General features: G+C 37.2%; 1 protein-coding gene across 1 annotated transcript in view; it reads right to left on the bottom strand.

Annotated features, from left to right (window-relative positions):
• LOC106879407 (probable methylmalonate-semialdehyde dehydrogenase [acylating], mitochondrial) overlaps window positions 1–18,319 on the bottom strand; it is a 32,030-nt gene that overhangs the window by 2,632 nt on the left and 11,079 nt on the right. Inside the window, exons 3-12 of the mRNA XM_014928964.2 lie at window positions 16,568–16,642; window positions 15,131–15,292; window positions 14,330–14,408; window positions 11,657–11,811; window positions 10,609–10,756; window positions 6,923–6,987; window positions 6,498–6,554; window positions 4,721–4,780; window positions 3,871–4,000; window positions 256–437 (exon numbers count right to left, since the gene is read on the bottom strand). Of these exons, the coding sequence (XP_014784450.1) occupies window positions 256–437; window positions 3,871–4,000; window positions 4,721–4,780; window positions 6,498–6,554; window positions 6,923–6,987; window positions 10,609–10,756; window positions 11,657–11,811; window positions 14,330–14,408; window positions 15,131–15,292; window positions 16,568–16,642 (1,113 nt within the window). The remainder of the gene's footprint in view (window positions 1–255; window positions 438–3,870; window positions 4,001–4,720; window positions 4,781–6,497; window positions 6,555–6,922; window positions 6,988–10,608; window positions 10,757–11,656; window positions 11,812–14,329; window positions 14,409–15,130; window positions 15,293–16,567; window positions 16,643–18,319) is intronic.

The raw sequence follows: 18,319 nt of genomic DNA on the forward strand, positions 1-18,319 counted from the left end.
ATATATATATAAAATAAAAGTAGTTAGAGTAAATCCTAGCTGTTTCCTCTTGAAGCACATTTGCTTATTCCATTATTACAATCCAATATGTAGTCTCAGTTGCTGCTGTATGTCAGTCAAAATACATTAAAATTGAGAATTATCTAAATATTTGCAGAGTTATTGTATGACAAAACAGGAAGGTGGAAGCAAAAACGAATTCTACATTGCTTTGTTAGATTATGTATGTTTGTAAAGCATTAGAAATATTCACACCGTAACATTGTGAAGGATAGAGGGCCCCACAAAGTTTCCCTTTTCATATCCAGGGACTTTGATATTTCGGCCATCTAGCAGAACATCAGCACCATCTTTAGCACCAGATTCGATAAGATCACAGACACGATTCTTTGATTCAGGAGAAATTAATGGTCCAAGGTCAGCACCAGGTTCATGACCTAAAGAAAAAAAATTAAATAAATATATCTACAATGTCATATCAATGATGGGAACTTCTGTCTATAAGGAAATTCAGTACACTAGATACAGCTTGTCCAAATGTTAAACTTTAACACATTCTAATATGTGATGACTCAAAACATGCTTGAGATGAGAATAAATATCACTTGCAAACTACCTTGTCAACAAATGACAGGGACCTTGTCTTTGTAGTTGGCGACTTCAATGGGCATGTTGGACAACATGCAGGGGACTTCCATGGCGTACATGGAGGCTATGGTTTTGGTTCCCACAATGATGAGGGAACCAGGCTGCTAGAGTTCTGCGATACAGATGATCTTATGGTTTGTAATACTAACTTCAGGAAACCTGCCAGCCACCTATTCACCTACCGATCTAGTGGACACACTAGTCAAGTTGATTACATCCTCGCCAGTAAACAAGAAAGATGGCTACTTATAAATGCCAAGACCTTCCCAGGTAAAGAATGCACCCCACAACATAGATTACTAGTTAGCAACTTCAGGATCAGGGCTAAATAGATGCCCAGATGATGGCCAGCATGGAGAAGAAGGGTCTGGAAGTTTAAGGATCCTCTGAATTGACAGATATTTAGAAATGTATTACTTGAAGCTTTTGACAAAAAAGAGGAGGGTATAGCATCACATGATGTGGAAGACAACTGGAGGTTTCTGTGGGACAATCTATTGAGGGCTACTGACCAGATCAGTGGATTGTGCAAAGTCCCCTCTTGACCCAAGTTAACATGGTGGTGGAACAATGTAGTTGACAGGACCAAAGAAACAGGCATAGAAGAAACAGGCATTGGAAGAATGGTGGCAGCAGGGAATTGTATCAGATTGCCAGAAGGGAAGCTAGGAGACAGGTTTACTTAGCCAGAGGGGAAACAGATAAGAAAAAATTTGCCAATGTTCTGCATCATGAGGACTAAAGACTTGAAGTGTTTCATGTTGCAAGACAGTGTGTGAGAGAGAATCGTGATGTCATAGGAGAGAAATGTGTCCACATGGATGATGGCTCACTTGCATTTAATGAGGCTGCAAGGAGAGACTTGGAGACACCACTAGAAAAGGTTGCTAAAGGAAGCAAATGAATGGGAGAGTTCAAAATATCAGCCCAACATAGGGACCAGCTATCTACCTTGGTAGATAAAGCAATTAAGGGTATGAAGACAGGGAAAGCCCTCAGCCCATCAGGAATCACCGCAGAGATGTTTGAAATATCTGGCGGTGTCAGCTATAGTTTAGTCACCCATATAGTCAATTAGGTGATACATGAAGGAGTCATACTCAATGACTGATGTAACAGCACCATAGTCAACTGTTACAAAGGTAAAGGTGATGCATTAGATATGAATAATTATACAGGTATCAAGTTGTTGGATCAGGTAATGAAAGGCATGGAGAGGGTCATAGCCCAACTAATTAGGGAGAGAGCCAGTCTAGACAAGATGCAGTTTGGGTTTGTGCCAGGGAAAAGCACCACTGATGCTGTATTTCTGGTAAGACAGCTGCAGGAGAAATACCTAGCCAAAGATAAACCTCTGTACCTGGCTTACATTGACATGGAGAAAGCCTTTGGCAGGGTCCCCCAATTCCTTATCTGATGGTCAATGCGGAAACTAAGGATAGATGAGTGGTTAGTGAGAGCTATGTACAGGGATGCTGTCAGTAAGGTGAAGGTTGGCAACGAGTACAGTGAGGAATTCCAGGTAGGAGTAGGGTTCCACCAAGGATCAGTCCTCAACCCCTCTTATTCATCATAGTCCTCCAGGCAATAACACAGGAATTCAAGATAGGATGCACCTAGGAGCTTCTCTATGCTGATGGCCTTACTCTAATAGCTGAGTCACTATCAGAACAAGAGGAGAATTTTCAGGTGTGGAAGCAAGGTCTAGAATCAAAAGGTCTTAGAGTCAATCTAGCAAAAACCAGCAGACAAACTACAAATCCCTTCAGGTAGATGGCCCTGCTCAATCTATAGAAAAGGCATAAGATATACCTGGTGTAAGCTATGGATGCATAAGAGGTGCAGCAATATCAAAAGAAGGCTAACTGGGAAGATAGTTTTTGTGTGTGGCAAATGCTCAGGGGTAATAAACACTGAAAACACTGTCCAGAAAACAGCTTCCATCACATGCCAGGGAAAAACTACAAGTAGTTGATAACTTCCGTTACCTAGGTGATGAAGTCAGTAGTGGGGGTGATTGTTCTGCGAGTATAGCTTCTAAAATAAGAATAGCCTGGGCAAAGTTCTGAGAGCTCCTACCTCTGCTGGTGACAAAGGGCCTCTCGCTCAGAGTAAAAGGCAGACTATATGACATGTGTGTAAACAGCCATGCTACATGGCAGTGAAATATGGGCTGTGACTACTGAGGACATGCGTAAGCTTGCAAGGAATGAAGCTTGCATGCTGCGCTGGATGTGCAATGTCAGTGTGCATACACAACAGCGTAAGTGCTCTGAGAGAAAAGTTGGACATAAGAAGGATCAGATGTGGTGTGCAAGAGAGACGATTGCACTGGTATTGTCATGTATTGTGTATGGATGAGGATAGCTGCGTGAAAAAGTGTCACACCTTAGCAGCAGAGGGAACCTGTGGAAGAAGTAAACCCAGCAAGACTTTGCATGAGGTGTTGAAGCACGACCTTCAAACAATGGGCCTCACGGAGGCAATGACAAGTGACTGAGACCTTTGGAGATATGCTGTGCTTGAGAAGACCCGGCAAGCCAAGTGAGATCATAACCATGGCCTATACCAGTGCAGCATAACCAGCCCATTGGCAATAAACTACGCTTGCAAAGACCTGTAGGAGCAAGTGAAGTCGTCATCATGGCCGATTACAGTACCGCTTGATTGGCACCCATGCCAGTGGCATGTAAAGAGCACCATTCAAGCATGGTCGATGCCAGTGCCACCTGACTGGTCCTGTGTCAGTAGCACATAAAAAGCACTATCCAAATGTGATCGTTGCCAGGCCTGCCTTACTGGCTCCTGTGCTGGTGGCACATAAAAAGCACCCACTACACTCTCGGAGTGGTTGCCATTAAGAAGGGCATCCAGCTGTAGAAACATTGCCAGATTGGATTGGAGCTTGATGCAGCCTTCTGGCTCACCAGCCATCAGTCAAACCACCCAACCCATGCCAACATGGAAACTCTACACTCAGTTACACAATTTGGAGAGTGTGGATAACACAATCTTTATGCCATAGAGCATTAAATTTTGAAATTCAGAAAGTTCAATTTCTACACCAGATCACACACAGTTTTAATTTTTCATGAACATATATTGTTCTCAAATTAAAATTACAAATGATTTTGTTTTTAAAAAGGAGACAAAAAAAATCTGATATAAAAGAAACATTCAAAATAAAACAAATTATAACTGAAAAAATATGAATTTATTTACCTGCATTAACTTTCAGTTTTTTGGCCTTTTCTACTAATTCTGAAATCCATTCCTTGGATTCTCCAACAAACACTGCAGTTGTTAATGCCATGCATCGCTGACCAGCTGCACCAAATGCAGCGCCAACAAGCTACAAGAAGAATTAGGAAATAAAACAATCAGGAGTGGAGGAAGGTGACTGTTGTGTGAGAATTTTGCATAACATGGGAATTATTCCATTTGAACAATGGTAATGCAATTGTAGTGTAGCAATAATGTTGCCTATGCAAATGCTACCACTTGTGGTATGGAAACACTGCTGCTTGTAGTGCAGGAATTCTGCCAGTCTTAAATTAGAATAATGTCATTTGCCGATCTAGGATAATATTTGAAAATCTAAGAAAATCCCATTTGCAGACTGGAGTAAAACTATTTTTAGATTGGGATAATACCATTTGCAGATGAGAATAAATACAAAGTCATATGATATCTGTTCTAGCTCTTTATGTTGAGAGTTCAACAAGGACTTTTGTCCCTCTGCAGTCATTAAAGTACCAATCTAGTTTTGGTGTCAACAGCATCAGCTAACCCCCAACCATAAAAAATTGCTGACCTTGTACTTGAACTAGTACAATTATTATTATTTTTGGGCCGATGGAATGGCAGAATCCTTAGTACATTGAGCAAAAGGTCACACAATATTTCAATCAACTCTATGTTCTGAGTTCAAATTTGGCCACACTACAATTGCATTACCAGGGTCAACTTTGTCTTTCATCCTTTCAGAATCAATGAATTAAGTACCAGTTGAGCACTGGGGTCTATGTAATTGCCTTGTGCCTATAGTAGAAAGGATTATTATTATTATTACCTGGTTTAATGTCATTTCTTTGTTTGCATCAGGCATGATGACACCATGATTCTTTGCTCCCTGAAAAGAAAAGAAATTAAGAGATTTTAAACAAAAACAGAGCAAAAAAATTCTTAACCACTCAGCCACTATATGCATATCTCCATTAATAAGACTGATGATGATGATGATTGGCAAACAAACTAATTGAAATATAGTGTAGATGTAAATATTGAAAAAAATTTTCATTTCTTATAGCTATGATTCACACACACATACACATTAAAAAAAATTATTTTAAGAACTTGTTTAGAATCCTGTTTTATTAACCATTTTGAATGTTTGTCATATAGGCAATATTATATGTACTATATTGTTGCTTTTGTCTTTAAGTACATTTTTTACTAGAAAATAATATGTATCATATATCATACGTATATACTCAGTGTGATTCCATTTCATAAGCTTTATTAGATTTCAGCATTCTTATCCAGTCAGTTTGTTCATTTTTTCCAGAACCAAGATGAGAAGGCAAACATAATATCAGATTGAAATCTAAGTATTATATCTCAAGTCATTTGGATCTCTTTCTGACTTACTACCAGATTGATGTAGGTGACATTTCAAACACTAAAAAGCAGTCTTGTTTCTTAAGTTAAGAAGAAACAAATAAGAAACATATGGTTGTGTTAGGTTTCACTGGAAATCACTAAATGATTGTACAGTGGTTCGTGATGATATTTCATATTAAAAAAAAATCTTAACATTCATCCACCATATTGACAAAAAAAAAAAAAAATTAAAAAGAAAAACACAAGGGAGAAAATGAAATTGAAGCACAGGAAATAAGATTAAAGAGTGTTGAGGTAGGGGCCTTGAAATAAAGCATTAGAGGAAAAGGGCCGTCAAACAAAAGTTCATTGAGTCAAAGAATATAGGAGAAAAATTTGTAGTAAATGCCATAAGAATAAAACAATATAAAACATTGGAATGGAGGAATTAAATTTTATTGGAGAAAAAATTTGACTATTGGAGTTGGGAGACAAGTTTACTGGAATGATAACTGGAAGAATATAAGGCTTTACACTATGAGAAAAAAATTTGTTAAATGAAGAAGTCATCATTGAGAATCATCTATAATAGGTTTCCAGATCTACAGAAAATAGCTGAGTTTAGCTTTTGTCCAAATTAGGTAAAGATAGGGACCTGTTCCAAGAGCATAACAATATAAGTGATGACCTAGAAAGACATAAAATTTGGTTTTGCTAACAATGCACCATACTCTTGTATGTCAATAAATAGCACATAAAAAAGCACCATTCGAGTGTGGTCATTGCCAGTGCTGCCTGACTGGCTCCCTTGTTGGTGACACGTAAAATGCACCCACTATACTGCAAGTGAGTGGTTGGCATTAGGAAGGGCATCCAGCTGTAGAAACTTTGCCAGATCAGATTGGAACCTGATGCAGCCTTCTGGCTTGTCAGCCCTCAGTCAAACCATCCAACCCATGCCAGCATGGAAAGCAGATGTTAAATGATGACGATAATGATGAGTAAAGGCAGTCAAGTGTAAAATATTTGCAATAAGATATGATTACACAACAACATCAAATTTCATTACAACAATGACAGACATGTTTAAATCTAGGAGATACAGATATACTAAATCAACAGTACATACATGCTGACAGACATATTGACACACATTCAAAGTCAAACACATTACACTAACAACACACACACACACACACACACAGAGTACTTTGAAAGAAAAAAAAAATAGAAAAAAACTAACTCACCATATTTGATTGAACTCTCTTGCCATTTTTGGTTCCCCTGTCATAGATGTAATTACCCTGTTACAGAAGAAACAGAAAAAAAAACACCTATTTTATTACATAAAAGATATCAAACTGTATGCATGATTTTATTTCACTTGCCAAGTAAAACTCACCTCTCACAGGTCTGGGTGAAACTAAATAAGACTTTCTACTGGATAGTGGTCTATAGTATATCCTGTCACCAGTAGTTTGTATTGTGTCAGAAACATTGTAAAACTAATTTCTAATAATGTTAGAAACAAAATTTCTAACATTGGTTATACACACAGAAATTCAAAGAATCATTTTTAACTGAAATAAACAAATTGAACAGTAAAATAAATTTTTAAAATCTTTACATGCCATATATACAGATCTCTTTATATGCACAAATAGTAACTTACAGCTTGATCTGATCCTACAAAGGATATAGCTCTAATATCAGGGTGATCACAGATAAAGTTTACAGCTGAAAATATAAAATAAAAACTTTCAGAAAAATTTTAAAATCTATTCATTTCTTTTTAACTGTTTTACATCCATTTTAAAAAGCCAGCATGAATAGAATGGGCTTTGCAAAATTTTATATATTTCCATTTATTGAAACAATTTGAGGCATAGCATAGCTACAAGCATGGATTTGTGATAAAATACTTCATTTATAGGTTAAGGTTATCATTGGTTTCATGTTAGAGGAAGTTCCTCAATAATTATCAAGTGTATCACATGGAACATCGGTGTTCACCTCCATGACCCATGTGACAGGCTTGATAACTGTTGAAGGACTTCTCTTAACATGAAACCAACAGTAGCCTTAACCCATTAATAAATATATGTGTGTATATATATCCTGAACTACAAAAGAAATGTCACACTGTAAAAGATTACTTGTTTCACACACTATTGAGATTATATGGATTTATCGCATTTCTAGGTAATCTGACATCAGATGTCACTGACCTACAACACCACTCTCTTTTGAAAACAAAAGGATTGCATGAGGGGTTCAAACTCGTTCACTTTTCGTGAACATGGTAATGCTCATGAACACATCTTTATGAAAAGCATGATGCACATGCAAAACGTTGACTCATTGGGTATAAAAGGCACCCAAATTTACCAGCCTGTCATTCATTTCCTGAACGCAGCAAGCATACCAAGACTGACACAAAATCAGAGGGAGCAAGCTATCGGATGTCTTCATGCTGATCAATGTCCATGGGTCATTGCTAATGACTTGAACTGCAGTATTCGGACAACTGAGCGGCTGAGGGTACGATACAATGCCACAAACAACAAGGACGATCAATCATGCAGTGGCCAACCAAGGGTTACAATGGCACATCAAGATTGCCACCTGCACTGACAGCACTTGCAGAACCAATTCTGGAGAGCAACAGAATCAGCCAGGCAGACCATAGGGATTCATCACAAACCTATTTGTGCAGAGACAGTTCACCACCAACTGAGATCTTTCAATTTGTCTTGTCAACATCTAGCTAGGGGCACCATCCTCACAGATCATCATCAACGGGCACGTCTGCAGTGGGCTCAAAAATGTCAGAACTGGCAGTATCAGCAGTGGAGGACTGTAGTTTTCACTGACAAAAATCAATATTGCATTTCTGTGGTAGATGGAAGAGCTAGGGTTTGGAGAAGAAGGGGTTAATGTCATGCCGATGGCTGTGTGGTGGAGAGAGACTTCTGGAGAGGACAGAGCATCATGGTATGGGGTGGGATTGCACTCAACCAGAAGCTTGGATCGGTGGTCTTCCAAAACATTGGCCAAGGCCAGGGCAATGTAGTAACCGCTGCTTGCTACATTGACCAAGTGTTGAGGCCTAACATTGTGCAATACTTTGCCTGTCATCAGAATCACATGTTCTAACAAGTCAATGCCTATGCCCATACTGCTAGGTTGACAACAGACTTCCTCCAACAGCACAACATCCAGACACTGCCATCGCCTGCTCTAGGTCTGGACTTGAACCTCGTAGAGCACCTGTGAAGCGAAATCCAAAGAGGGCTAAATGACAGCCGTCCAAAGTCAACAACTGCGGCACAGCTCACTGTAATTTTTAACAGAGTGTGGGTTGCTATCCCCATGGCCTTCATCAATCATTTGGTGCATTCGATGTACAGAAGATACCTGGTGGTAATCAATGCTAATGGTGGCCACACAAGATATTGAGTTCATCTCTTTGGATTCAGGACACTCCGTCATCATGTGACACCATGCGACATCAAACATGTTTCAGGAAATGACGTTTTATCATTAGGAGAGAACGGTTTCTTAATTAGAACTCTTTAATCAATGCTACCCTTGAATTGTGGGTACTTGTTAAAATGTTTTTTTTTTATGTTAGGTGCACAACTAAAGGAGACTAAAGTTATGCCTGTATCTATGTGTGTGTATGTGTGAAATGTTTGTCTATCAATCTAAGGAAAATCTTTCTCACACAAGTCTTGACATTGAGTGAGAAGGGTGGAATAAACCAAATGACATTTCTGTGGTGCTTCCTTTTCTGGGGGTTAGGGCCAGGCATGTAAGAGATGCGGTCCTTAAATCCACTCAAGGCCAGTGCCTCATTGTAGTAGGGCGCAGTAGCGTCAAAGATATCTTGGCTCGAGGAGAGATTTGAGATCCTCTTGCTAGACCTTTCACTAGGTTCTTGAAAACTATAGACAGGGTGACAGGAGGCTGTGCTAATATAAGACAGTCTCTTGTTTTGCTTGTGATAGGGCCTGTATGTACCAGAGCTCAGATCTAAAGTAACATCTAAGAAATCTACTGTGGTAAGATTAGTCTCAATGGTGATCTTGAGACCATTGAGGGTGCTAATTAGGTCCTTTCTAAGTTTATCTAATGTGTGGCTGTTGGCTCCACTTGAGGTGGATAGGGTGTCATCTCTGTAGAGGCCAAAGAGATGTTCAGGGTGTACAGTCTGATAAGATCACAGACATAAGTGTTGTCATATGCTCCCATAGCTACATCTAATGAGCCCTCGAATCTTTGCCGAACAGCACTGTCTTCCTGGCATGCATTATCACTCTAACCTCACTATAATAACTGTGAAGCCCTTGGTAAAGGAAATAGCCTTCAACAATAACTCTTTATATATTTTTGTGTGTGTGTCTTTGGCTCTGTGTTTATGTCCCCACCACCGCTTGACAACCGACTTTAGTGTATTTAAGTCCTCATAACTTAGCAGTACGGCAAAAGAGATTGATAGCATAAGTACTAGGCTTACAAAAATAAGTCCTAGGGTCAATTTCTTAGACTAAAAAAACAAAAACAAAACCTTTAAAGCGATGCTCCAGCATGGCTGCAGTCAAATGACTGAAACAAGTAAAAGAAAGAGTGTATATATATATATATATATATATATACACACACAATTTTGAGTGTGTCTCTTTGTGTTGGTATCATGAAATAATTGCAGGTGTTATCATAACACAAGCTGTGTCTTGTTTACAATCATCCATGAAAACACTGGCCATGAGGAAGTATTAGCTTGTTTAGAAACAGCGAGGTTGACAACAGGAAAGGCATTAATAGAAAAACTGCCTCAACAAATTCCACCTGACCCATGTAAGCATAAAAATGTGGATACTAAAATGATGATAAAATAGTGATTACAGCTAAACATCAACTGCATCAAACTCAACAATCTAGGCAGCCATGCCAAGACATAGGCACTCTCCATCTTCCTATCTTTTGGTTGGCATTAGGAAAGGCATCCAGCTGTAGAAACCAAGCCAAAACAGACTATGGAACATGTGCAGCCCCAGGCCTTGCCAGTTCCTGGCAAGCCATCCAACTCATGCCTGCATGGAAAATGGACATTAAATGTAGATGATGATGTAATGTCCTTCTTACCATTACTAATGAATTTTGTAAATTGAATAAAACCTACACCAACCCGACTACGTTTTCTCTACATTATCCTTGTCTCTTAACTGAAAGGGGCCAAAAGAAGCTATAGGTTTAGACCTTTCTTTCACATAAACGGATTAAAAATTTATTTTAAATTAATTTGTTCAAGGGAACTGGTGGAGAAAGAGAACTGATTTTTTCCTTTTTACTTACAGTCATGTTGTCCATGGATAACATTCACAACACCATCAGGAAAGCCTGCTTGTTTTGCCAATTCCATGAGAATCATACAAGCTCCTGGATCTCGCTCAGAGGGTTTAATAAGCATGGTGTTACCACAGGTTAAGGCAATTGGGAACATCTAACAATGGAGAACATTGAAAAGAAAACTTCAGTGATTAAAAAAAAATAACTACAAAGGTATCAAACTTTATAAGATTTTATATTCATGCACTAATTTTGAGCAGCCTTCAACTTTTTCAATCCAAAGGATTTTTTTAACCAAATATTTACAAGCTATTATTTATAGCTTTATCTACTTTGTGTTTCATCATTTGAAAAATATGTATAAGTAGAGATTATTCTTTGATTACAACTTGGAACTGCACAATTACAAAGGTCACGTGAAGAAAATTTATATATTAGATTGTCCAGAAAGTCCGTGCCGATTTTTAAAGGAAAGAAAAAGGTCAATAAATACTTGCCATTACATTTTTAATCAACCAAATACGAACCATTTTGTTGCACAATGTGTCTCCATCTTTTCTTTAACATGAAAATACCCTCTTCGCAGAATTGAGGTGGTTTCATGGCAAATAAGTCGAAAGGTAAGCTACTATAAATCGGCACAAACTTTCCAGACAACCCAATAGTTATTTCTCTGAGACATCTAACCCTTTAGCATTCAAACTATGCTGTCAAATGTAATACATATTTATGCACATTCTTTTGAATTCATCATGCATTATCTCATAGCTTTGTCAGATAGATGTGAGAGGTTAGATCTAACTAGTTTGAACATAAAGGAGGTAGAATATTTGGACCAGATGTGGGAGGTTTAAATGCTAAAGGATGACAGAGTGAGAACATAATGCATAGCTGAATAACTTTGCTAAACATGCCATCAAGTATGATGAACACAATGATTTTTGTATCAATAATTTTACTATACAGATGCAGAGATAACAAAAGGTGCCATACATTCTGGAGCAATATCCAAAACCACTTCATCTTCTAAGTAACTTCAAAAAACTTTACTTACCCACAAAGGTATCATAGCAGGGAAATTAAATGGTGTGATTCCAGCACAAACTCCAAGAGGTTCTCGAATAGTCATAGTATCCATGTCTTTGGCAATTCCAGTTAAAGTTTCACCAAGGCACGTAGCCGATAAACTACAGCAAGTTTCAACAACCTCTAAATATATTAAGAAATAAGACAGAAAAAGTATAAGTTGAATCCAAGTGATCTTTTTGAAAACACAAAGCATCTTGTATAAACTGTTAGGTACAACTAATATTTACAGTTCTTTGTTTCTTCTTTGACAACTATGAGGGGAGGTCAAAAAGTAATGCCATTTTCTTTATTTCATGTGAAATTTTTGATAAAAATAACTGAAAATTTTCCCAGTTGTAAATGATTATATCATTTACGTTCTGAAATATTCTGTTTCTTACTTTTCAGGTTTTTAGACCGGTAAAGAAAATTCGAAATGGCTGCCCCCTTAGAGTTACATCAAAAACAAAGAGCAGTGATTGAATTTCTTGTTGCTGAGGGAGAAACCCCTACGATCATTCACCGACGATTACAAAATCGTCTTTGAGAACAATACTTTAGATTATAGCAATGTCTGCAGGTGGGTCCATTGTCTGAAAGACGAAAAAGTAGTGTAGCTGATAAACCCCGTTCTGGCCATCCGCCTGCTTATGTGAATCCTACCAATAAAGCAAAAGCAGAGCTCTGATCAGAGAAGACAGTGCATAACTCTTGATGAGTTGGCAGAAAACCTTGAAGTGATCCATGGAAGTGCTTACAACATTGTTGAATCACTTGGCTTTTCAAAAGTGTATGCCTGCTGGGTACCGAGAGAGCTGACTACCAAATGCAAGACTGACAGGGTCAATGCCTGCACTCACCAGATTTAGCGCCTTCAGACTATCATCTCTTTGGCCCTACGAAAGAGAGTTTGAGAGGCAAACATTACTCCAGTGACGAGGAAGTGGCTCAAAGAACAGTCAACAGAATTTTACGGGGCAGGGATATATGCTCTCATTTGAAGGAGGAACATTGCTACTGAGAGAAATGGTGATTATGTTGAGAAGTAGGGATGTGATCCACAGAGGGCCAGCTTCATTTTGATGTATGATACATGTTCCTGTGTTGGTAATTATACCTGTCCTAAACAAAATGGCATTACTTTTTGACTCACCCTCATACAATTGACAGACTCACTGCAGCATCACTATTGATTTAAGGATCAATAGTTTGTTACCCATCTATTATGTTGTATGCCTTGAACTCCTTGAAGTATTTATAGTCTACTTAACTGTAAATTTTTATTAAAAGATTTAGTTCAGATCTTCAATCTAAGCAGTGAGGTCACTCTAGTTTCTGTCTCACAAAGCTTTGGCTGGTCCAAGGCATCACACAGTGAAAATGAACCTGAGACCATGTGGTAGGGATGCAAACTTCTTACCACTCGGCGGCCATACTTGTATCTATAGGCTAATTGTTGCTGGTACAGACCACCATCAGTTTCTTCAGACTTCTGAACTTACACAACACACACTCATTGCTATAACATCACCTAACACATGTACCAAGACCATCACCTTACACAAAACATGCCCTAACTACCATACTACCAACTCAAAGTAAGATTTTAGTAGTAAATCAATGGCTCAGTACTACACTTGATGGTCAGTATACAAGTCACAGAAAATATGTAAAGAAAAGTGATGAAAATCACTGCAGTACAAGATATAGAGACAAATTTATTTTAATACTTCAGTCTTCTGCCCTTATCTTTTATTTTTAAATCAGCCAATGAGAAAGTGTCTATGTTGTTGCTCAACCCACTAGAAAGAGCAGCTAAATCCTACGAACCACAAACAACCTTCTTAAAAACAGAAGGACACATTTCACACTCCCAAACACAGAATCTCTGAATAAGAATAGGATGGTCATGGTTGGAATACCTTTAATCATAATTCTTGCTTAATCAGGGCTGACCTGATACTTTTAGCATTTAGACTGGCCATAAGCATCCCAAATAGTTGATGTTTTATATGGGGTGACAGCACTAAGCAGTGATGTGTATAAATACAACCTTGTTACTAGTTCAAATATGTTTGAGGCATGGATTTGAATATGCCTCAAGTATATTTGAACTGGTAAAAAGTTTGTATCTATGTTTTATGTTCAAGCCAGACAGATCTGACCTCTCACACCTATCCTTCAATGCCATTCTACAAATAAACAATCACATCATAGAAGTTTCAAAGCTACAAGATATATCATGATTAATTCAGAACAATATGAATAAATAACCAGAACATTTGACAGAAGAATCTGAATGCTAAAAGCTTAGAGTGACAAGAAAAACAACACCAAAAAAAATTAAGCATTGTCACATTGCTAAGCACCAGTTCTTTAGTTTTGTTTGAGGTTAAAGTTCAAGGAATGTGAACAAGACACTTTGAATGAGATGTGGTAAATGTCTCAACCATAGACAATTTCTGAAGTAAACTCTTTCTGTATTAAGACTTTCAGTATGCAATCCAAAAAATAAACAGTAAAAAGATATCAATTGCAGTGAAAACCAAGTGAGTCACAGACAACCTTATTCTCTGACATGATTCAAGACAAGGAAACAAAAGAGATAACTAGTGTTACAGACGCCTCCAACATGCAAGTATACAATGAAACTACTTACGTAGACCTCGAAGAACATCTCCTTCAGCATCGACCAGAGTTTTCCCTTGCTCTTCAGTGATATTTTTTGCCAGCTTTCCCTGAAAAATTACAAAAACAAACATTTAAAACAAAGTATCACAAAATCCTTTTATTTAAAGCCAGGTTAAATTTAGGTGCTTGTTCTCCAATAAACACTTGAATAAAATAAAACGTGAACACCAGCTGTAGGTATACCTCCACAAACACCAGTCATAATGAGGGAGCTTCTATGAAGGAAGAGTGATCAAACTCCTTTAAATCATAATATACTGTTTTATGTAACCTTGGCAGAATTTGAACTCAGAATGTAAAGACTGACAAAATGAAGCTAAGCACTTTGTCTAGCATGCTAACAGTTCTACCAGCTCACCACTTTGGGCACATCTAGTAATATAACACGGGGTACATTAGGACTAAAACAAAAAAAAAGAAAAGAAAATGGGATGGTATAACTCTAAGGTTTTTTTTGTTTTATTTTGTTTTGTTTTTAAGATTACTCTGTATCAGGATTCACCTGAGGCTAAATAACAACATACACAAACAGTCTACCATTCAAATCAACCGGCTATAAATAACAGCCAAAGCAACCTTATATCATACCATACTGATAAATATATTAAAAAGATACACCAACAATGTAGTTCTTGAAACTCAAAAAAGATGGGATGGACACAGCTGGAATGCCTTTAATCATAGATCTGGTGGGTAAGGGCTGACCTAGTGCTACAGAATACCACTGTCAACACAACCATTATCAAAACACACCAACAGAGTAACATACCATATTGTCTTTGATCAGTTGCTGGAGATTGAACATGCACTGCTGTCTAGTCAGGATGGTACTGTTGCGCCACGAACTGAAGGCTTTTTTGCAAGACTCTACAGCTGCATTCATCTCCTCCTGGGTAGATTCTGGCACCCGTGTAATGACTTCATTTGTGGCCTGTGAAGTAGATAGAATATGTTCATTTGATTGATGGATAGATTTAGGTAAAGAGATAGACTTAAATATAGGTAGATCTATTAGTACACTATGTATGCCCACATACGCACATATATACTTTACACAAGAAAAAGGTAAGCTCCGGCATTAATAGTCTTAGTATTAAATTTCAGTGGAAAGAAGTAAAAATATTTAAACGTTTCTTCACTAAAGAGATGAATGATTCAACCATATAATCACAGTAAAAATATAAATAAAATGTTAGAAGTTACTGTTACACATTATTACAAATGTTTGTTTATTCACAACACTGCTTTCTTGTGCCCACTACAATATTTTGTTTAGCTGGACTGGCATCATGCATGATCAGCACATTTTGATGTTAATTTACTATTTTAAAAAAACGTTTCCGTAGTCATTTAAGAGTTGTCTTCCTTGTGGTACATGGGTACTGATGGTTGTCAAGGAGTGAGAAATTTGCTCACCATTCCGCCAAGAGAGGACACCTTGAAATGATTTAATGTTTTTAAGCACCTGTTACCAAAAGGTAAGAAAGGTTCTAGCAAATTTAGCAGTGTAAATAGCCTTTGTAAAACATGTCCCAAACATATTTGAGTGGATCTAAATGTTTGTTTTTAAGAATATTTCTTTACGGCAATTATACAGAAACATAAACATGATCCTCTGTAAGGCAACCATTGGTAACAATGACAGCAGTGTATCACTCCATATTTGAGATGGCGAGATTTGGTTTTTCTTCTTTTTTTTGTTAACATTTAATGTTTACTTTTGAAAAGGACAATTCGAGAAATTTTCGTTTTTGTTCCACAAAACTGTTTCACATTACTATGTGAACAAACATGTCATGTGAACACCCAAACTTAAGTCTGATTGTGTAATCTGTTGTGAACCATTCATATCAAGCTTACATTTTTATTGTAACCTTGTTTTTTTATTCAGACACAGTATATCTAAGACAACACTTCGTTAAAATAGCATGTGAGCTGAAGGAAATTTGGCTGCTATTTTTACCAGAGTGAGCACTTACACAGATACTCCCCCATTTGCTCATGTATAAGCCAGGTATCTCATTTGTATTCTGTGTGTATCTATCTATATACAATATACATTTCTCTATTTTCATATCTGACTGTATTTGATTGCATGCGTGTGTGTGTGTGTGTGTGTGGGTGTGTGTGTGTGTTGTGCACATGTGTGTGTACGTGTTTCAGTATATTCATGTGTATGTAGTTGTGTAAATATAAATGTACTTACAGGATTATGCAAGTCAATCCATTTGTTTGTCTTGGACTCCACAAATTCTCCATCGATGAACATTTTTGTGGTTGGCTGCAATAATTCAACAAAATCATATTTCATTTCTCTGTTTCTCACATTGCAACACAATACTGAATGGATGAACATTAATGAACAGTACTAATTGGAAAAGTTGCATTTAGTAGTCCCATTACATTTAAGAAGTTGTGGTTCTTGAATAAATGAACAACTCAAACTGCTTCTTTTTAACCTGAATTTCTTTAAATATGGAAGAACTGTTTTTTTACTGGGCCAAATAGGAAGAATTACTTCAGTTATTGAGCTGTTTAACCATTTTGATACCAACTCACCAGAGACTACCATTGGTACCATGATACACACTTCCTGTTTTAAAAAAACCATCCATCAAAAATTCCAAGTTAATAACAAAACAGTTTATTAAATTCTTCATCATTTTAAAGATTAATTGGAACAAAGCAGTGTATTTCAATAGAAATATGATAATAAAACCATTAATATATCTTATTAAAAAGGCATTTCAATGAATTTGGTTAAAGGGTGGCACAATATTACATTGTAAGGTTAGTGAATACTTTTATTACCATATTTCGGTTCAAATATATGGCCTTTGTTTCAATTCTTTATGTGTATAATGAAGAATTAAAAAGAATAACATTATTACACTGGGGATTGGAATATAGATTAACATAAAATTTTGATAGGTTTTAATTTAGATCACATTACAGCACAAGATTGATATTATTGCAATATGGGGTTTCTTTGGTGCAATGAGGTGTTAGTAAAGTAAATGAAGATGTATTTCATCTGCTATGTCAATAATAACTGAAGTACACTTGTGAACATTTAAATGAAATATTTACTGCTGGACTGTAACATATTTATTAATTATTAGCTATTTATAATGCATAACATAAAATGTTTGCTGACTGGGAAAGAGACAAACTGCCCCAAAATTACATATTGTGTACTTGATGAAATTTCAAGAGAGTGTTGCACTTTGAGCTTGTTCCAAATGGTCATGCTGTAGTGCTTTGAAAGTGCACTACCCAGCATTGGTCAATTGAACACACACACTCCCCACAGTATGACAATGCTCTGGCACACACAGCCAATGTGACCAAACAGAAACCTAAGGAACTTGAGAGGCTGGAAGTGCTGCCTCACCCTGCCTACAGGTCAGACCTTGCATCATCAGATTACCACTTTTTCCAAGCCATGGCTCATTTCCTCTGAGAAAGAGGTTCAAAAATGTGGAGGAGGTTGAAAACTAGTACAAGGAGTCTTTTTGCCTCTAAATCAGCCAAATGGTATAGGTGTGAAATTGTGTGTCTGGCATGATGGCAACAGACAATAGAATATGATGGGATATATTTTGATGAATAAACTCTTTACATATCTAATTTGTTTGAACTATCAATTAAAGCTTGAAATACGAAAAAGCTTTTGACTACATACATACATGCAGCATATATATAATATATATACACACACACACACACACACACACACACACACTACAATCTTAGTGCTGGAATGACTCATTTGCTGTTTGCAAATAAAATTATTCATTTATTCTTTGAAAAGAGCATTACAGTAGCACATACACTCTCCACAGCATTACAATGCTCTGGCAGAGCAGGAACAATTGAGTGGTGAAGTTACACCAAAAAATAAAGACACTACTACATATTGGAAGTACTTCATATTTTTTTTATTTGATCATCCAAA

The sequence above is a fragment of the Octopus bimaculoides genome, chromosome 11 (genome assembly GCF_001194135.2).
Source record: "Octopus bimaculoides isolate UCB-OBI-ISO-001 chromosome 11, ASM119413v2, whole genome shotgun sequence".
NCBI lineage: Eukaryota > Metazoa > Mollusca > Cephalopoda > Octopoda > Octopodidae > Octopus > Octopus bimaculoides.